Source organism: Tachypleus tridentatus, chromosome 13 (assembly GCF_004210375.1).
Source record: "Tachypleus tridentatus isolate NWPU-2018 chromosome 13, ASM421037v1, whole genome shotgun sequence".
Classification (NCBI taxonomy): Eukaryota; Metazoa; Arthropoda; class Merostomata; order Xiphosura; family Limulidae; genus Tachypleus; species Tachypleus tridentatus.
The window spans coordinates 220,624,817-220,647,742 of record NC_134837.1 but is presented as its reverse complement, the minus strand read 5'-3'; the positions used below and the strand labels follow the sequence as shown (position 1 = coordinate 220,647,742).

The 22,926-nt window shown below is 34.1% G+C and overlaps 1 protein-coding gene across 1 annotated transcript in view; it reads right to left on the bottom strand.

Moving 5' to 3' along the window:
- Positions 1–4,124: 4,124 nt before the first annotated feature.
- LOC143240679 (uncharacterized) overlaps positions 4,125–22,926 on the bottom strand; it is a 46,855-nt gene continuing 28,053 nt past the window's right edge. Inside the window, exons 7-12 of the mRNA XM_076483505.1 lie at positions 22,146–22,439; positions 19,966–20,236; positions 19,092–19,180; positions 16,455–16,690; positions 7,148–8,332; positions 4,125–6,448 (exon numbers count right to left, since the gene is read on the bottom strand). Of these exons, the coding sequence (XP_076339620.1) occupies positions 6,393–6,448; positions 7,148–8,332; positions 16,455–16,690; positions 19,092–19,180; positions 19,966–20,236; positions 22,146–22,439 (2,131 nt within the window). The 3' untranslated portion in view covers positions 4,125–6,392. The remainder of the gene's footprint in view (positions 6,449–7,147; positions 8,333–16,454; positions 16,691–19,091; positions 19,181–19,965; positions 20,237–22,145; positions 22,440–22,926) is intronic.

The window sequence follows — 22,926 nt, the reverse complement described above, 5'->3', positions numbered from 1 at the left end:
CTACACAATGGGGTATCTGTGCTCTGCCCACCACGGGTATCGAAACGCGGTTTTTAGCATTGTAAGTCCGCAGACATACCGCTGAGCCATTGGGGGACAGTCTCAGAAATTCGAGGTTAAGACCAAATTTAATACAAAATTTTTGCTTTATTACTAAATCTTTATTTTCGGAAACACTCTAACATTAATTTCACTTGTGAAACTGAAGAAAACTGTAAATTCAATTTTCTTGATATCCAAATCAACAGATTAAATAACTACATTCTTTATCGCAAAAAAATTATACACTTACAGTTAAAGATTCCTTTTCCTGTGCTCAAGAAGCTTCTAAAATTAATAACACTTATCAATGCATATTGCTAGTTTCAACATTGAATCTTTATTCATAAACATTCCACTTAAATAAAATTTCCCTACAAATAAAATGAAACAAATTTTAATCGTCAACAATTTTAAAAAATATCAGGTCATCCCTTAAGTAATGCCCGATTTTAGATTCAGAAAAAGAGAATTGATTTCAAACGCTCATAATACTATTTAATCAATAATGTATGCTTCAATATTATTAATTACTTCCTGCCAGCGGTTCACAATCTTATGAATGCCACTGTTATAAAATTCTTGGGGTTTGGAGAAAAAGATTGTAGAGAGGGTAGTTTTGACTTCTTCATGTGTTCCAAGGTTTTATCCATCAGGATAGTTCTTCAAACTTAGGAATAGATGATAATCAGATGGAGTAAGGTCTAGAGAATAAGGAGGATGTGGAAGGTTTTTCCCAGTCTAGTTTTTTAATCTTTGCAGATGTGATCCTTGCTGTATGGGGCTGTGCATTATCCTGATGTAACACAATACCTTTGCGATTGATCAAAGCAGGCCTCTGTTCTTTCAGTGCAACATTCAAGCACTCTAACTGTTGACAATAGAAGTCTGATGCAATCGTTGCAATGAATAGCAGCAACTCCAAGGGTATCACACCAACAACATCTCTCGAAACACTTAATATTACTTTTCTAAGATGTATGTCTATTTCGGGCTGTGCCTTAGCCAGTTTACCTGCACAGAGTCATTGTCTGCGGTGCTTAACAACATTTTTATAAAATATCCATTTTTCATCTCCAGTCACTAATCTGTCCAAAATAGGTTAATTACGTTCACGATGCAAATGTCCATTCTTGCTCTAAGGTTGACTCCTGTCAAATCACGGGTGACCCATTTTACAAGTTGCAGATGACGGTGAACTGTTGAATGGGCTGAATTAAGCTTCTGTGCTAGTTCTTCAACTGTTACAGCACAATCTTCATCAAGTACAGCCAGCAGCAAGTCATAATTAAACTCAACAGGATGACCTGAACGTGGCACATCACTTGAGTTGTAGTCACCCGACCTGAACTTACGAAACCACATTCGACATTTTTTCATTGAGAGACTCCTCACTATAAACACCTAGAATGTTTCGTGTAGTTTCTGCTGCACAATTAACTTTTTTAAACTTATAAAGCGTTATATGAGTAATGCGCTTCTCAGATACATCTATCTTCATAAAGGTTTATTTGATTAATGATCTGGAAAAGTGAAGTTGGGTTAGTTTCTTTTATTTGTCTGAACAATTTTATACACATTCTAATACATGTTTTACTCATTAAAGCCTTCTACAAAGAGAGAAATGATGATGCGCTTTCTGTTTTAAATTTTTTGACATTACTTATGGGATGACCTGATACTCAAAGACAACCACTTCAATCTCCAACGATCAGCTATACGGCCAAACAGATGGCGTAGCAATAGGATCATCTTTAGGGTCAACTTATGCTAACACATTTCTTTGTCACTACGAGTGTTCCTCAATACAAACCCTCATTATAAAGAAAGTATGTTGACGATGCGTATTTTCACTCCACAACAACCCTCGCCAAGAAATTACCTCCAACAAGACTCAACACCAAACCAACCAGGATATCCTCCTTATTTCTTTACAGCTTTTCCAAATGTCGTATACTTCTCTCAACAACTGATAACTCCAAATTACATTTTGCATGCGTCCTTTCAATTATGTCCCCAGCTGGTACAGCGGTAAATCTATGGATTAACAACTCTAAAATAAGGGGTTCGCTTCCCCTCGATGTGGCTTTGCTAATAGAAAATTGATATCCAAATCAACAGATTAGATAACTACATTCTTTTATCGCAAAAAAATTATACACTTACATATTCGATTTGACAATTTTATTCCGAATTCCTTTAAAAACAACCTTATTCGGTGCCTTCTCTGTGGAACATGTATCATCTGTTCGAACTATCTCACTCTTCATACAGAAATCACCACCTTCCTGAACGTTTTAAAACACAGCTATCCCATGGATTTTATTACAACTCTAATATGAATGTTCCTTTTTCGCAAATTCGACCCCCCCCCCAAGAAAAGCACACACCGTTGATATATATATCCAGTAAGATTGATTTAAAAAAAAAAATAGATATGCAAAGTTTTATCCTGAAATCACAAACTTTAAGGATAATTAAAACGTTTTATCCACGTTAAGGTACAAATGATTTTTAAATCACCATTCAAAGTACAAAATCTATTCCCATCTGAGTACCTATTACCCACTCCCACGCGTTCCAGGATCGTAAATAAATACACGTAATGCCACTTACACTGACAAAACTACACACCAATTATACCTACGAATATGTGCAGAACTGATAAAAGAAAAAATTCACCTGACTGCATAATTTACTCACATTGTGAAAACACAAACCACCCCTTCTTGATTTCGAATTTCAGTCATCTCGTCTGGATCATCAAATCCTTAACTTTTAATTAAAGAAGGAATTACTTTAAAATAGATAAACTAACATTTAAATTATAACACAATTTCACTATATTTAAGTCTGTTCTAAATACCTGTACAACATTATTGGATTATTCTATCCTCTGTTTATTTGATTGTCTCGTAAGTTAATTCATACTTTCATGCTGTATTTTAATTACTTTTATAATGTTTAAACTTTATATGTCTGCACTACAGTGTGGCCCGTAAGTACCTACCCATCCATGTTATTATGTTATATTCAATTACGCATGTATTATAATTTTTTTTTTCAGAGAAATACGGCCGATGTAAGCCCATTTACACTTGAAAATGTCTCTCAGAACATGGCGTCGCATAATATTATGCAGCGAGAATGAGGGACAGCACACAGATACACTCGATACATAAGATATATGGATGGGTAGAGACTTACGGGCCACCCTGTACGTTGTTCAATATAGCTTGCTAAAGATGGAATACGTATATCCTGAAATGTCCAACAATTAAATGTTACTGAACATTCGTTGTTGTTGCAATCTTCCCGTTATTCATCATTAAACTTCGATTCCCGTCGAATGAATGCAGTTAGTTGCTTATATTTTAACAAATTGTTGTGTGTGTGTGTGTGTGTTTTGTTATATCAAAGCCACAAAGCCACATCGGGCTATCTACTGTGTCCATCGAGGTGAACTGAACTCCTGATTTTAGCGTTGTAAATCCCAAAGCTCACACTGCTGTCTTACTGGAGCCTTTGCTAAATGGTATTTTGCCACGAAGATGACCTAGGAAGGTCGAAACGTTGTTCTCTTCTTTATTAAAGTGTTACTACCCATACCAGCTGTTCTGAGGTACAGTTTTACTTCAAGTGAGCTTCTGGTCATCAAGACTAACACCGCTTAGCTTTATCAGTGCGTTAGGCCTATTCTCCAACAGCTTGTGGTAGAGGTAAAATGTTATTTTATTAAGAATGAATTTGACTGCATATTACAGAAAAATCGAAAATATTCCATTCAATGATAAAAATCATCCCAACAATATATAATACCTATTTGCATAAATTTCAATAGTTTGGTACAGTTACATAATACAGAATAAGTGTCCTTAAGATATTCTGATTTTCTAGAATGAAAACGGTATCTTAATATTTTGATTCAACTAGGATGACTGACATTATCTTTACTGAAAATATGGTCTAGCAGTTGTTGATTATATATCTATTTAAAAAAAATGCAAAAGTGCAAAACTGTGTGTAAAAACAGTCAGTATGTCTAGTTTAGCAATCACTTATAACTACTGAAAAAATCCAAACAATTTCAGTAATAACCTTTATTTCTTTTCTCTCAGTACATAGATTTAATGCATAAAATAATTACAAAGTCTCACATTGTGTTAATTCTAGAAATATACTGGATTCATAAAATTTGGCAAAAAACAATGAATATTGACAATCTCCTCACATGTACTGTGGAAAAACCTTGTGACTTTATGTACATATAAATTAAATCATTTAAACGTTTAACCAAGACCTTCCCATGTATTTACATGACTGAGTCAAATTTTTTTTTTTAATTTTTATTTTTTTATTTACTCTATGAATACACTTGTTTTTAAATATGTGTATGCAGTGTGCATACAGTTGTCTTTCAAGTTCTTTAATACAACAATCGAAGTCACCAAACTGTTTCCGGACAAATATTTAGTGATTATTTCAATGACTTTTCTTTTTAATCAAATGTACAGAGTTATATATGTATTTAAGTATATACAACTTATGTACAAAGTCTACAAATATGAAATGTTTGTTTCCTACTTTAGACCATGGAAATAATGTCTTATACACACGACAGTCATCTTTTGGACAATACACTTCAGTCAGATATTTTTTATATCATATACAATATATTCTTCACTTCACTTAGGATTACTTTTATTATGGATAAGAATCACAAACGTTTCACTTTTTTATTTTTAACATAAAGACCAGAGTACATAAAAGATGTGCCACTTTTGTACTTTACTGTTTATGTCTTGTAGCAATTACATGCTTCAAATGATAAAAATTACAACAGAAGAATGACCAGAATTTTGGATTTCAGTCTAAAAGCTCTTATTTTTCCAATGAATACCGTATCACCTTACATTACATATAACTCAACACTGTTAAAACATCATATACAATCACTTCTGTTTCAAACACTTTTAAAGACTATAAATGCAACACTATCCAATGTTCTACATGTCCATCGTCCACATGCTTACCTACACAAAGAGTAGATTTCTAATGTACTAGTTAAGAACTAAAATGACTAGAAATGTTCAAAGTACAGCTTCCCACACCCTTGAGTCCATGTTTATTCTGTCTGAAGTGTCAAAATGTGAATGAATACAGATAATACAAAGCATGATGATAGGACAGAGTATCTATTACAAATTAAAATAAGAGGAAAAACAAAATGCTCTATTTAAAAGTATTGGGACTCCTATAATTCCTACCTACCAGACATCAAGCTGGTCAACATGATATAAAAGCAAAGAGCATTGTGTAATGGATATAATAAATGATATGATACATATGTATACATACAGTCACAATATATATAGCACTAAACTAGTGTAAGTTGTTTTATAAAATGGAAACGACAAATCAGGGCCTCTACAGTTAATAAAAGAAAATCAACAACTTCTCCAGGCACTAGAAGTGGACAGATGCAACTATTTAAAACCTCAAGTTAACTCACTAATCCACAATTCCAATTATAAAATATGCATCTTAATTTTAAGTCAGCAAAATTCTTGGGTTTCAAATCAGTTCTTATGGTTCCTTTAATAACTAAGAGTTCAAAATGTTTACCAATGATACTATAAATTATTGAGAAAAAAAATTCCTTGGATCAAAAAAAGAAAGAAAAAACCCTCAAAGATTGCATAGTTGCATTGTTTCCACATTTTTAATAGCTGACTCAAAATATATATTTCATCTTTCCTATATATAACAAGTGCATGTATTGAGAAAAATAACAGCTGCCTTAAAAGTAAGTTCTACACAGTTATATACAATTAATACTAAAGTACAACCCAAATGAGGCACTAGCTCAGACTTTTGTAAATACTACTTTACTTCAGTTATTAAGGTGAGATAGAAATTATCTTTATGCAACAATAACACTGACCAAAACACTTAAAAGATATGTATGAATTAAGGTTGGGTTAAGATATCCTATTCTAAGTCATCAACACCTTCTTCATCAGTAGTTTCCACTCCAGTAAAGAAATGTGTCAAAAAAAAGTTTAAAATTTTAGACAGAATACTAAAAGCATCATTTTAAGAATAAATGTATTACCCACCAACTGTGTGTATATACTACTGAAACTTTTGAAGTGCCTGGTTTCATGCTAAAAACAAAACACACAAAAAAAATCCAGAAGCATAGAAATAGCTCTGTTCAGTGAAAAAAAAGTTTGTTTGTTTTTTTACATTCTGCCTCACAGTAAAGTGTATTCACACAACTTTGTTCTTGATCACTGAACAAGTACTGGAAAAGTTTTAAAAAATACATTTCTTCTAACCTTGATTCATTACTATGTATTTGATTCTGATGCTTTTGGAGATGGTGCAAAATGAAGTCTGAAATGACCTGCAAGTAAAACAATGATATTAGTAACATTTTCATAAGTTCCCAGATTCATCCATTCAAAATACATATTCAATACTTAATTACAAAAAAAGCATATATAATTATATCTTTCAGCGTTAACAATATGACAAAGAAACAACTTTTAATTTCAGAACTAAATAACAAGGAGTTCACTTATCATTTGACCTATAAATGATTTTCTTTTGGAAAAGCTGGTTTTCACAATAAATCATTTGAAGTATGCTTGACCTTATGATGCATTAAAAAGTGATTTCTGATTGAAAGTTGTCTAACTGGACTTGTGTATGTGAAGTTTGACTGATTTATGTGCATTCCAGTTAATGTTTATAATTCATTAAGAACTTTACTTCTGAATTACAAGTAATGCAATATCTTAACAGATTTTAGATATAACACCATCTACAGGGGTATCGAAAAATGCACATTAACATCTTTTCTCAAGTTACCCTTGCTGTTTCTTATTTTTGAAAAGTCTTATTCCTATTAAATATAATACATCACTGGCCCTCTTATTTTGACACATGACAAATTATTTTATAAATAATGTTAAATTGAAGATTGTTGAAGAGCACACATGTAAAAGAAAAAATACTTTAGCTATAACAGACTTCTCAGTTTCTTATAAAAATGTAATGAAATAAAAAACACCATGATTTGCTATCATATTTCTTTACATACCTGATTTTGTCATTTCATCTAAGGTGGCACTTTTACATTCATTTCCTCTGTGGCCAACAGCACCACAGTTATAACAAGTCACTGGTTTAGTGGGTGCTGGTAGAGGTACAGAGTGATTGTGAGGATAGCTAGAGCCATTCCCAAGATATCCAAGGTAGGGAGTAACAGGTGGTGTTGGGGGTGGTGGCCCTGATGGGGATGGTAAAGGGAAGCCCTGAGGAGGGAACACCATATCAGGTGACACTCCAGCATTTAAACCATTTGGAAGGTGAAAAGGAAAATTTGGAGTAGGAGGTGGAACGTGCAAATTTGGTGAGACAAATCCATTAGCAGGAGTATTATTATGGGCTGCTACAAATGGAAAAGCTTGAGGAAGGAAATGAGGAAGGAAATAACTATATGGGAGACTAGAAGGAGGTGGAGTGTGGATGGATGTTGAGGCATTGCTATGACTAGTTGTAGCTGTGCTACTTGCCACAGTAGAGGTACCAGCACTGGTTGCTGAGATTACTACTCCGTTTGACTGGACGGCTGCACCTGGAGCTGGAACCACACAAGGGGGGTAATGATAGACATTGGGCATAGGGTCAGGCACTTGTTTGGTATTAACAGTGTCCACAGTTTTGGATACAAATTTTCCACTCCCTACTGTTGTTACAGTAACTGTAGAATGGCCAAGATAAGTAACAAAACTACGTGTTGCTGTAGTAAGAGATGCACCTCCAGAAGTTATTAGAGGGAACTGGTAGAAAGCTAAACCACCAGAGAATGAAACTGGAGGATTCACACTTCGTTCAGGAGTACTACTGTGAGATCGATGAGGAGGATTTGAAGGGAGAAATGCCAAAGGATTTCTGTTGAGCTGACTGTTCTCTATAATGATTGTTCCTGCCCCAAGATGTGGTGGAGTAGCTGCAGCTCGAGTATAGAGTGGTAAAGAGTTGGGCTTCGGAGGATGTATGTCAGGAGGTGGAAAAAGAAAAGGGACAGTTATTCCATAGTTTGTAAAATTTTTAAGACTGTCTCCTCCTTCTCGTCCATTTACATAACTATCCTCTTTTTCTGTTGGCTTCTTATTGTGTGTGGAATGAAATCCACCTTGCTGAAATCTGTTACTGGGAACATGACTTACTTTAGAAGCATGGCCTATATTTCTTGCGTTGTCAGATTTTTGAATTGGCCGACCTAAAAAAAAAAACATACAGCCACAGAGACATAAGCTGCTTATTCAAACATTTATTTCTACTAATCATGTTTTGAACATTCACATTTACAAAATTTAAAATGATTTTCTAAAACACTTGTATGCTTAACAAGAAATTTTAAAAGAGAACTTAAAATATTCATCTAATTGTCTAAACCACACAACACAGCCTGTACTTACTCATTTTGTTACTGAACAAAACAATATAATCTTTTAAATACTTTCACCTTATGTTACTCTTACTTCATTACTAAATTTAAAGTGATAACTCTTTTTAGGAAAGCAGAAGAGATAACTTTTGTGCAATGTTACCTTTTTAATCCTTTCTGATTGACTGGGTGTCAATGATAATCTTGGGTTTTCGTTTTCCAGTGAAAATAATTAACAAACCTGCATATATGCTCACTAAGTAGAATGTTGTTTTGGCTTTAACATTTTTTAAAACTGTGAAATTTATAAATTGTTTTGCTGTAAGACAATAATTTGGAAAACATTAAATATTTCATCTTAAACTTTCAACAGAGTTGCATTCTTGATCAGGAAGTTGTATTTTATATATGCACCAAGTTGTATTTTATACATGCACCAAGTTGTATTTATACATCAAGTTGTATTTTATACATGCACTAAGTTGTATTTTATACATGCACAAGTTGTATTTTATACATGCAAGTTGTATTTTATACATGCACCAAGTTGTATTTTATACATGCACCAAGTTGTATTTTATACATGCACCAAGTTGTATTTTATACATGCACCAAGTTGTATTTTATACATGCACCAAGTTGTATTTTATACATGCACCAAGTTGTATTTTATACATGCACCAAGTTGTATTTTATACATGCACCAAGTTTATATGATACTGAACTTGTCATTAATACTTTAATTACACAACTGCAGTAGTCGCATCTTCTTACCATCATTTCATAACTGCAGTAGTCACATCTTACTATAAATCATAAACATGGAAAAATTCACAGATTTATTGGCTACCTAAAACCTTGTCATTCAAAATGGTGTAATTATTACCTATATCAGACTAACAAAATGTGGGGTTAAATTAAGTTTATATCTGTAAATATTATATTCTCAATAAACAATATTTTATTTTATTAACATGTGCTGTTTATGCATAATAAAGTAAACAAAATTGCATAATAAGGATTTGAGCTATTCAAATATTGTGTTATATCTTACTGCACTTACTAAACCTGACTAGAATGTCTGATGTTTTATAGAAGAAAAATTTCCTCAGGTTTCAAGCAGTTTAAATTTAACATGGAAACATTTTAAGAAACTCAGGTAAACTACAAAGTAATTCCCAGATTTAAGAATTATTCTTGCATGTTCTAAATTTCCATCAGATTCTCTTGTTTATCTTTGAAATAGTTAATATTAATTGTACTTAAATTATGAATATATGTATGTAGGTATGCATGTTACACCTACATAAATTAATACAGGATTAATAACATTTTATGAACTTTAAAACAAAATATATACTATCTTGTTTCTTCATTCATCTCTTAATCACAAATGTGAAAAACTTGTTTTTTTGCTTTTCAATTTTGTGCAAAGCTACACGAGGGCTATCTGAGCTAGCCATCCCTACCCTAATTTAGCAGTGTAAGACTAGAGAGAAAGTACCTAGTCATCACCATCCACTACCAACTCTTGGGCTACTCTTTTACCAATGAACAGTAGGATTGAGCATCACATTATAATGCCCCACAGCTGAAAGGGCGAGCATGTTTGGTGTGACCGGGATTCTAACCCATGACCCTCAGGTTACTAGTCAAATGCCTTAACCCACCTGGCCATATATGAAAAGCTACTTAAGAAAATAATATTGGAAGAAAACACTTTATGTCATATAGTGTTGAATATTAGAATAGTATGTAATTATAACAATATGTGAAAACTTGTATGGATATATAAAATCTACAACTATGATTAGTTTAATTTGTACTATTATTGTCAGATACAATACATTAAGCATTAAATTAATTGGAATTACTTGCAATAACAGACAGCTACTTGTGTTTATATTATTGTATGCACTATGCATTTCAGAGATTCTATAAGTTGTATAAATTCAATATGAATACTGTATGATGAACAAAAGTATTTTCAGTATTCACTGAACACCTTACACTAAGTACAAGTCAGTCTGATTTTGTCAATCCATGAACACATCTCAATTACAGATATTTTTGTAACACATCTGATTCTGCATGTGCAACAGACTTGTACATTTCACTAAAACCTTTCCACATTTTATGCAGATATACTTAGTAAATTTGAAATTGTAGTTAGTATTCCTTCTCTAATAGGATAAACTCTTCTTATACTCAGTTAATAAATCTACAATTTTTTATCTGTATAAATTGGTTGGTTTGGTATTTTACAGCACAAAGCAGCTAAACTATCTGTGCCAAACATCTGGTAAAGTTAAAAGTAAATTTAGTAAAATTCAAAAAAGGAAATTAAGGTAAAATAAAACAAAGTTTGAAAAGAAACTACAGTAATTCAAGTTGTAAAGGACTTTCTGTAGCGTAACTGTAATTATCATAACTCGCCAGGAAGACAAACAGGTAAGTATAAAAATCACCATCAGTCACCTGAAGCTGGCCTTTCCAGGCCTGGTTCAGAGTTATTTGATGTTATGGCCATTTTCAAAAAGGAAAGTAATAAAATGGTTTTAAAAGATGAGTAGCAAAATTATAATAATAACTCACTAGGATGACTGACGAGTAGTTCAAACAGCAGCATTAGTCATTTGAAGTTGGCCTTTCCAGTCCTGGTTTCGAGTTATTTAATGTTATGGCCAATTTCTAATATCAAATCAAACTAGATGGACTTTGATTATTAAAAGATCTAATGTAAAAATTACACAACTTAAATAGTATTAAAAAGATTAATGACCTTTAAAAAACTGAAAACATTTCTAAGGTGGACAGTGTCACCATCACCAAATAACACTGTCTTCCATTATGAATAAACCTCGGGACAGAATATGTTCAGAATGGTGCCATTGTTGAGAGTCATAACAACAGCAAGACAGGAAAATCTGGCTTATTGTAACCTGAGTGTTACACAGAAAACACATTGGTGCATCAGTTCCAGATAAAAGAAAACAATGAGTTAAAAATCTGTGACCAATGGGTAGTCTAGTTAGAACAACTTTCTCTTTCTGATCCTTACAAAAGCAAGACAGCCTAAGTCCAACATAGGATTTTCACGTTGCTCACTCCATGTTGACTGCCAACTTGCAAGGAGCCGAGCCTTGAATACAGGACCATAGTCCTTGTATGGAACAGGCACAGCAGTGATAGTGCCAGAGCAGATAGATTTAGCTGCAATGTCAGGAAACTCATTCCCGCGAATACCAACGTGGCCCGGTATCCAGAAAAACTGGGTAGAAGTATATGTTAAAGAGAAATGGGACAGTCTGTTTTCAATATCAGCGAGAACAAGGCATAAACTAACACGAAGCAATTCCAGGACCAGTACAGAACTAAGTCAGTATAAATAGTGCAGTTTGAGTACTGCTTAGCTTTCATGTGATCCAGGGCTAGAGAAATGGCATACAGTTCAGCAGTGAACACAAGTTGTAGAAGTGATTCTGCAAACATCCACTGAACCACCACACACCATGACAGAACCCACACAGTCACCTGATTTCAAACCATCTGTATGAACAGGAATGGAAGGATGGTTCAAAAGATGCTCAGCAAATTCACCCAACTGAACCTGGATGCAAAGGCCAAAAGGAGCAATGGCAGATTGTCTGTTCTGATAAAAGTATAGCCCACTGAGAAAGGAAAACACAACTCAATGTGAGACGCTTTGGTAAGGAACAAAGTTTTGAAGCATACGGTAAAGACAATTGCAAATGACGGAGGTGCAAAGGAGGTTCATAAGACTATGAATAAGCTATGAAATGGGGATGTGCAGAAAGCCCCAGTGCAGAGCCGAAGTCCTTGATGATGAATGGGGTCCATAATCTTTAAGGCCAAGGTCCTGGCAGAGCCATAAAACAGTGATTTAAAGTCAAGTTTCAATCAAATAAAAGCACAATATATCTTCAGCAAAGAACATCGATCCACTCCCCAAGTGGTGGAAGAAAGGACATGGAGGATGTTCAGTGCTCTTGTACATTTGACCCACATTGGGTGAGAGGAGGATGTTTGATTCGAGAAACCAAATGAGACGAGCATTAATCATCCTCTCTAAGGTCTTACAGAGACAGCTTGTCAAAGCAACTGGACAGTAGTTTGAAGGAATCTTGAGATCCTTCCCAGGCTTAGAGAAAGGTAGAACAATAGCCTGGCACCAGGCATCAGGAACACATTCTCCTGCCAGATATAGTTAAATACAATCAGAAAAATAGCCAGAGAAGAAGAAGATAGAAGGTGCAGCATTTCACAGTGTATATCATCATGTCCAATTGATTTACTGCCAAATCGATGAAGGGCCAGTTTGAGTTCCACCAGTGTAAAGGGACAATTATAGTCATAGAGACAATCAGCTCGAAAGGAAAGAGGTGAACCCTCTGCCCGAGTCTTGATGGCCAAGAAGGTGGAGAAAGAAGCAGAAGTGCTAGATACCAGGCAAAAGCTTTCACCTAGAGTATCAGCAATGCTCCGAGTATCAGCTATTTCCTGGCCTTCAGAGAGCAAGATCGAGAGGGACAGAATTATACTGCCCACTGACCTTTCAAATCTTGTCCCATATGACTTTGGAACTGGTGAAAGAAGAGATGCTGATTGTGAACTTAATCCAAAATTCTTTCTAGCTTTGACGTCATACCCACCAAGCATGTGCACGGGACTGCTGGGAAGCGATGCAGTGTGGGATACCAATGAAAAGTATCCCAGACCTGTTTTTGAGTCTTCCGTGCCATGTAGTAGGCAGGATTCCACCACGGAAAAGAATATCGTGTAAAATGTGTTGAGGTTTTAGAAATACATTGAGCAGCTGCTTGTATAACACAATCACTTTCTCCTGTTACACAGTCATCTATTGGTGGCTTACAGACAATGGTACGATCAAGTTTTGCAAGAGCAGTGAAAGAGGGCCAGTTTACTTGATCCAGCTTCCACTGGGGCATGTGGGTCTAGTGGCATTGGCCACATCCAGTCTCTCTCAAAATTACAAGAAAATGATCACTGCCTTGTGGATTATTATCAACCCTCCATGAAAAATGGGAGAATAGCAAAGGGGAGCAAACTGAGAGATCAATGTAAAGGACTGACTAGGTTCATGAAAATAAGTAGAAGAACCAGTACTGAAAAGAGAAGGGCTGTGATCAGAGAGTATAGGCTCTATGGAGCAACATTGCCTATCAATATCAGCATTTCTCCAGAGGGGGTGATGTCCAGTAAAGTCCCCCAGAATTAAAAAGGGAAACAACAACTGTTCAATGATGGCATCAAGGTTTGATTGATCATAGGTGTCTCCAGGAGACAAGTAGAAAGAACAAACAGTGATGGTACGACCCAAGGAAACACAGATGGCTATGGTCTCCAAGAGTATGCTGAGTGGCAAAGACAGGGTGGGCACATGTTGATGAACCAACAATACCACTCCATCACTCATCCATCACACAGTCTGTCATTCCTGTACAAAGAAAACTGCTGAAAGGTGACTCTATCAGCAGATTTCAGAAACGTTTCCTGTAAGGAAAGACGTACAGGATGGTAGAAAGCAATCCGTGTTTTGATGTCATCGAAATTAGAACGTAAACCTTGACAGTTCCATTGTATCAAGGTGGCCATTTTTATTTATGTGTAGGTGAATTGAGTGGAGAACCCTTCTGTTTACAACCACATCTTTTTCCTTTACTGTCTTTATTCGAGAGAGGTCTATCAACCTCCACGTATCCTGTCCTGGGTCAGCTGAGCAGGTCTTTGCTGTTAAAAGAGGATTCTAATGACTGACAATGTGAAAGAATAATCGTTTTGCATCTTGGGGTGGGAGAAGATGTACCCGAGAAAATGTCTGTACCTGGAACCCAAGGAAGTGGATCTTGGGATTTGCTGGAATGTATGTTAGGGATAGAGATTGGTGTTGAAGTTGATTCAACTTTTTAACAATGGAGGACAAAATACTTTTCATTTGGTTTGAGAACTATTCTTTTGAAGGCACAGAGAGGTCTGTCTGCATTCCCACTGTAGTAGTGGAATGAAGTGCAGCAGCATACGTCCGAGATGAAGTGGTGGACAACAACTTTCAAGCCTCAGGGTAAGTGATGTTATGAATCATTTTCAAATGCTGCATCTCTTCTTCCAATCACTTAGGGCAAGGACGAAAGTAGGAGAGGTGATAGCTATTGCAATTGAATCAATGAGGAACCGTTTCACAATTGTAGGCATCGTGGTCCTTGCCACTGCAACAAGCACACACATAGGGACCACGACATAATTTCTTCGAGTGACCAAACTGCTGACATTGGAAACATTTGAAAGGGTTTGGCTTGTTTGGCGGTACTCTGGAATTAAGATAACCTGCCTTAATGGTGGCAGGTGGACGTGATAATGTAAATGTCAAAATGAGGACACTGGTTGACATCCTAATTCCATCTTTGCGAGTGGAGATACGCCTCACTGCAGAAACTCCTTGAGTGGAGAAACCAGTGAGAATCTCCAACTCAGGGATGTTCTTCAAATCCCTCTCAACAATAACTCCTCGAGATGAATTCAAAGTTGCATGAGGTGCAACCTCAATAGGTATATCCTCCAATTGGCTTTGAATGCAAGAGGAGTTCACTGTGTTGAGATGTGGATGTTTCCACCAATACATCACCAGATCGAAGCTTCTTTACTAACTTTGGAGAGCCAGCAAGTACCTCTAGTCCCTTCTGAATGAAAAAGAGAGACATCTGCCCTAAAGGTTTGTCTGAAAGTGAATGTAGTATAAGAAAATGAGGTACAACAGGTGTTACAGATGTTGAAGATTGCTGCTCAGAATCTTCAAGACGTGGTCATTTACTTATGGACTGTTTTTTCAATCATTTGGATGATTCATAATAAAAACAGGAATATGTCAGTGCCAACTGACCACACCCACCATGAAGCCCTATGATGGGATGCACTACAATGCCAAACAAGGACACTGCAGCAATTCCAGGGTTTTGTAAGCACTATACCCAAACACCAGCATCAGATACAATGTCCACAATACCTGCTGAGAACATCCAACACTGGTACTTGGTTGACTCTAGCCCAAGTGGACCAGCCAACTGACCCAATGGAGAGCCACCTCGAGGCTGCCCATCTACAGAAATTCAAGGCCAAAGTGGTGTGTTAGGGTTGGACCCCTCAATCATCAGGATCCTCTAATCCCCTTCACAGGTCACCACACATGACAAACACGTGGGTGGATGTTTAGATCCCAGAGGAGGTAAACTGAAAAAACAATACCCTCCCTGGAAGGTCTCCTCACCATGTACAGGAATAAAATCCACACCAAGGGGTTCTATATAGAACCCAGGTTCTTTTATTTCTAGCATGCAAACACTTTATCTAAACACAAAGTGAGAAGAAATCTAGTCTATAGGGAGGTGCTTCTAATAATTTGGTTAGTGGGTCTACATGTACTTTTAAACAGTTTAATACAACAGTAATCCCACCCTTTGATTCCACATATCTTTAATTAGACCTTTAAGTGTGTGAAGTACTCCATGTGTATATTTACACAAAAAAGAGAGATAGATAGAAAGAACATTCATTTATATCAATACAGAGATAAGCACAAGAAACTACTTAAGGGTGACTTAACACTGAGTGATATCTAGTGGAATGCATTGGTTATTCACTAAAGTTTCCCTCCCAATTTTGATGTGTTAGGTTTATTTTCTCCATGATATCTTTCAAAGGATCTCACACACTCTCAGAGCTATACCTACTACAGGATGAAAACCAATAATTTAACACATAATTTGTCATGAGCATACATGTATAACAGATGCAGCTAGTTGAGCTGCTTTAATAACAGAGAACCGTATTTTGTTTGTTTTACATATGAAAATGTTACTTGCTTTACTAAAGTAATTTCAGTATTTTTTAGTTCACTTGACAAATGACTTCTACTAACCTTTACCAGGAAGACTTTCTTCAGAACTTGAGCTGGCAGGACTTCGAAGTATGCATCCCTCTAGAGAAGGAGGACTAGGTGATGGACTGGAATCCACAGAGCACAAGGGAGAAGAACTGTCACTATTAGGGAGTGAAAATGATGGTCCTGTTGGAGCATCATGTGAGCACTGATGATTGTTTGTCACAGAGATGTTATAAGAGTGATTAACGATACCATTTGGTAAAGAAACAGACCTGAAACAAAAAAAACTGTGGTAACTTCCAAAATAAATTATCATAATAAATGTACAACAGCCCTCAAGATTACATTTTCAGAAGCATAATAAGATAAAGTACATATATACAGCAATATTAACATACTAGACTTTAAATTTTCCTTAGTATATGGTATGAAAAATTAGAACATCCAATTACTGCAATTAAAAAAATATAGCATGATTAGTTTAATACTGGTAGACCAGTCAGGTTATGTGCCAGCATAACACACAGTTATAAAACATACACTTTCTCACTATTATTTCATGGTGACAATCATTCAGTAAAGTTTATGACAGGGGGAGCAAGTTGTGAAACAGTTACTTTTCAGGTTCTTATTGGCCAAGTCACAGCAAGCTGAGTTCAATACCCCACAGGCTTGACACAGATGTTTGTAAAACATGTGATTATAAAATGGCACAAAAAATCAGTTTGGACTAAAGATTTAATACTTAGTACTTTGCCCAAAGCAAAAACATTAGGGAGTTCATGGTGGCATATTTGGTAAGTCACCTCATAGTTACATTCCACAATTCAAATAGTATAGTAAACATAAAAATTGATATTGCATGAAAAAGTGTAAATTAATGGATAAAGGTACAAAAGTAAGCAACCCGTTTTACATTTCATAAACCACTACAATTTGACACAGTGTAGTTAAGCATTAAAAAACCTATTTGCAAAGTCTTAAATATCAAACCATGAAACTTATAGTATGTCTGTATAAAGTGTTAACCTTTAACCACCTACAATTCTGATAAGGAAACATTGTAAAATTAAAACTTTTATCACATGCATTTCAATCTACAAGGGTTAAACAACTTAAAAATCACTTTTTGTCATATTTAGTTAACTTAAAACCAATTTTTTGTTGTTTATAAAGTTGTAACTTTTTTACTGCTTACCATATAAAATTAAATATTAGTATTTACCAAAATACAATATCTGCAAATTATGTTACTTTGTAAAAAACATTCATAAAGGATTTCTTCAACATAAAATATACTGTGCTGCAGTACACAATGTTGTATAAAATAGCATAAAGTATATAATATCAATTGGAATTATCCATGACATTGGAACAGGAGGAGGACACATTAACAAGAAACATGATTGTCACTTGTACTTTGTACTGGAACAGCAGTGTGTGTGTGTGTGGGGGGGGGATGACAATTACGTTGTAAATATTGCTAGTAATATATTTACACATGAGCCACTTCTCACAACTTAAAGGTGAGTTAGAGAAGGAAACATGCCAGAAATAAAATATCTTACTCTGATTCATCTTTATAGCAAGGGAATGAGAGGTTTAGATTTGATGAATCACATTTAGCTAAATGTAAGTAAAAAATCTAGGTAAAAAGAAAATGGCAATGGCCACTTATAGATAATTGGTAAATTTGTCTGTAATTGTTGTTTCTGAATTAAATACAAAGCTACACAACTGGCTATCTGTGCTCTGCTCACCATGGGTATCAAAACCCAGTTTTTAGCAGTGTGAGTCCACAGATATACTGCTGTGCCTCTGGGGGACATCTGTAATTGAAGCATGAAAATGTTATTTGTATCTTGCATTCAAAAGAAAAAGAGAGTCAACCATTTAAAATTTTGAAGAAATATTCTGTTAGATCTAATGAAACTTCTAACAACATAAAACAAACTACACAAGGCAAGAATATATTAAAGGTATTCAAACAATTATACAATAGTTTTGTTATGAGTGCACTTTGAAAATCATTATATATATATTTAAATGTGTGTAATTTTAAAACTTCATAAAAAATACTGCTTACTATAGTGTTTAAAAATTGGTTAATAGAAATGAACTAATTACATTAATTATAACATTCAGCTTCCAATTTGTGTAAAAGGTAACACTGACAGAGACAAAACTAAGGACAAATGACACATGATGGATTATAGTACAACTTATTTTCCATCTTCAAAACAATGCACATGAAGAAAATTAGCATAATTAGTTCATAAACAAAGTTCTATAAGTGGAATTTTTTTTCAGTCTTTAACTTCTGAATGAATACTTAGTGACAAACACACAGAAATATGAAGAGCAAAAATGAAGTAATAGCAATAATCATATTTTAGGTAAAAATAAAAAAGTTTCAGGTTTTTGTGCAAAGCCAAGTTGACAGACTAGACCTAACACCAACTGCCATGTGACCAAAACAGTGGATTTTCAACTCACTTACAGTGCATCAATGAGCTACAAACCAAGTCTGGGTATGCTGCTAACAGTTCAGCCACTCTTAAATAAACTAAACTAAAGTGAAAGTACAAATACTCAATGTCCTTAGAAGTGTTGAAACATGTTAAACAACTTAAAGTTCAGAAGAAAGAAGGAGAAAAGAAATAGAATCTTTACCTGAAACCATCAAGAGCTTTCTTCAGTTTACGAGCTGCACCCATGGTTAGGCCAAAACTTCTCAGGTCATGTTCATTCAATGTCTGCAGCTACACAACAAAACAGTTTTAAAAACCTACATATCTACTATTACACAATGTTTCTATATAAAAGTATTTCTGTATCACACAGCAAATTCCTGAGAATTCTAAACTGCAAATAAATATCATTCATTAGTAAAACTGAAATTGAACACGATCACTGTACCTTTTTGTTCTTGTTGTATTAAAACTTCATTGAAATACAAGAAACTCTGTGTGTTTGAAATGGTATGAAAAGCAAAAAAAGCCACTGTAAGTTTGTGTGTATTGTATTAAAGATCCCATCTCAATAATTCTATAATTGGTATACACATTAGTTTATGTAAATATTACTTAACAGTATTGTATAAATGTCTCAATAATATCATCCACTTCCTTCTAATCCAGTTACACAGATGTACAGTCAGAAAATTTTACCACTCAAATCTCTATGTATTTAATGATATTTCTCATTAAAATCTAAATATAATAAAATAATATGCTCAGGCTGACAGCCTTCACATTCATACCTTTAATCATAAAATCATAAGATTTAACTATTGATGAAGGCACGCTGCAAAAAAATTACTTATACTAGCTCTGTGTAAAAATTCTACTTAATACCTTGTTTTCAATATAATTATTTAACTTCTTTTCTATAATGATTGTGCAAACCCTAAGTAAGCAGGCTAAAAAGAATGTATTATATAGAATGAAAGACAACCTAACATAAATGTATAAACTTGAGAAACAACCAGATAAGTAAGGACATATTTAGAAAATGTGAAAAACACTATGTTGTCACAGACACTAACCTTTTCTATTGTGTAGCCATGAAGATTTTGAACATACTTTCGTAATCCCTCTTTTTTAAGCAAATGTTCTAAAGATGATATATCACTTGAATCAATGCTAGTGGATGATGAGCCCCGATCAGTTGCCAAGGAGATTCGAGATGTCCATGGTGATGCAGATCTGGAGCTGGTACCAGAATGAGGTGGAGACACATATGGGGATGACTTTGGGGATGAAAGAGGAGAAGGTGTGGGGGATGACTGTCCTGGGTGTTGTGACTGGTTGTGAGTTCTGAAAGTTATATATGTAGAAGAAAAAGATTGTAAGCTCTTACACTAGGTTTAGTTAATCTAAGATATTGCCTTGAGAAATCTAACAAGTTTCTGAGTTCTATTAACCTTATGGAGATGGGGCAGCATGGAGAATGATGCACAGTGCAACAATATTTATGGTAACTGAATTTTGTGTTAATAGATTTTTATAAAAATTGGTAAAACTTTGTTAAAGGTAAATATTTTGTCACCAAGAATGAGATAATTATTAACACACACTTCCATTAAAATGTATTTATTTGATATAGTTGTTTACACTCAGTCTCTGAATAGTTTGAATGGAAGGTGATTTTCATGATAAGTATAAAAATACTTTTTACATTTTAGTTTTACAATTTCCTGTGCATAATGGCTAAAACCTTCTAAACAAATAGCATAAGTTGTTTTAAGGTAAATGTTTATATATTTTCTCTAACATGTCACTAACTCTAGCTTTTCTCAATCAGTGTCTGGTGTAACGAAATGCTTAAAAGTAAAATGTGTTCTTACCTTTTAATTTTCATCAAGTAATCTTGAAACATTTTGTCGTTATATTCTTAATTTCATATTTTTATATTTTCACATATAAATGAGTTCAATGTTTTATTTTCCATTCCTGTCTTTTAGCATTTTTATTTTTCACAGAAACGCATGTCCATGGACATGTCTACCCAATATTAGAATATCATGGACTGAAACACATTAGCCATCTCTAGAATGGTGCACTTGTTAACCCCCATGAATTGAGGAGAAGATGGTTTAATATTTAAAAAAATATTAAATCTTTCAAATATGCATCTTAAATTATATTAAGTTTTGAATATAACTGAGCAAAACCTCACAGCATGCACAGTAAAGTGCACCCATCTTCACAGTGTTAATTATGTGTTACTTTGTACTGTAGATAACTTCATAGGTCAGTATTCCACAATTCATACTTTTTTTATCATTCACACATCTGTAGAATCAAAAGTTTAGAATAACTGCTTCAGTCAAAATTTTTTAGAAAGTTAACTAATCTCATACAAAACTGGCTAAAATTACAAGGTCAAAAATAGCATTTACTTGTTATGAATAAAAAATAGTAAAATACTGTTGCTTGTATAACATATACATTACTTTACGATACATGTACCAGTAAGAACAACAAGTAACAATTCAAAATCACATTTGAAAAAACACAATTTGTGTAGCAATACACACACACAGTGACTGCAAGGTTTGAGTAAACAAATTTCAGAAGTCTTAATCTTAAAGAGTATTTATAATAGTTTACATGGGTTTGTTTTTTACCACAATATCAATTAATTTTAGCAGTATTTGAAAATTTCTGCTTTCAGTGTTTGTGACAAAAACAAAAAATTATGTCCTGTGTAACCACATTAGAAACAGATTTATTATTACCAAGAACTTGCATCTAATTTTTATTAAATACATTCTGTATGTAGTAAAGTACATTCTAAAAATGAAATATATTAATGTTTAACAAACACTAGAAAGTTTAAAGAAAACAAAAAACAAATTAGTGATTGTAAGTTTAGGACCATATAACAATTAAAACATGCTAATTTTCACTAGGCTGATTAAAATTTCACTGCTACAAGTAACTTTAACAAAAATAAAATAAATAGTAAAAATAAAAAGACATTCATTTTTAATCTACTTGATAATTATATAGTTTACATTATAATCACACATTTTACATAAAATAATTTAGTTAATGAACATGAGCCTACAAGTGTTGGTTGTACCTCCTAAGATCAAAATTGAAAACCTGATGATTCTACATAAATATCTGGCAAGCATGTAAATCTAAAAAAGATACAAACTAAACTAGTAAAAAAACAAAACCTAAGTTTCATATACTATTAAAAGACAAAAGAACACACTTGTTTTCATCAGGGCCTAAATGCTTCTGTTGCTGAGAGTTAGAGTTAGCTGATGAAGGACTGCAGAGTCGACCACTCGTACTGTTATGAGAAGGGCTATCTATCATATGAGAATTGTACACCGTAAATGATCTCAGACGAGAAGTGTCATGACTATTTGTCTGTCCCCTGAAGTTGCCAGAAACTTGATCTGATACCTGAGAATTGGGCTGAATGCTGTTTGTAGAAGGTTGAAAGAAGCTTGTCATGAAGTCACTCTCCAGTAGTACATGGGGCATATTAAAAACCACTTGCCTGAAATAAAGTTTTTAATAAGATATAAAATACTTTGAATTCATTAAAGAACTCTTAATTTTAATCTTTTTCACTACAGCTAGGTTAACAAGATTTTTACTTTCTAACCAAAAGATATTTTTCATACCTACTTTCATTTTCTAAAGAAATTTCACACATGCCAGTTAAAGTGCCAGTAATTATTGTTTATTTCAGAATCTAATAAAGAGTACTGACTATTAAAATGGCATAACATTGTATTTGGAAGGAGATACAAAACTTCCCTTATGGCTACTGAATATACAAACATTTTATTATAATGAAGCTTACGATGTATGGAAACTACCATACTGACCATCACCAATCATAACTAGGTGATATTTTGATAACTAGGTAGTATTTTCATAGCTGGGCAATAAACTAAACAATTGAAAATTCCACAAAAATAATGTTTCAACTTTAACAAATAAAAATTACAAAAAGTCAAATATAAAACACTCAAAAACCT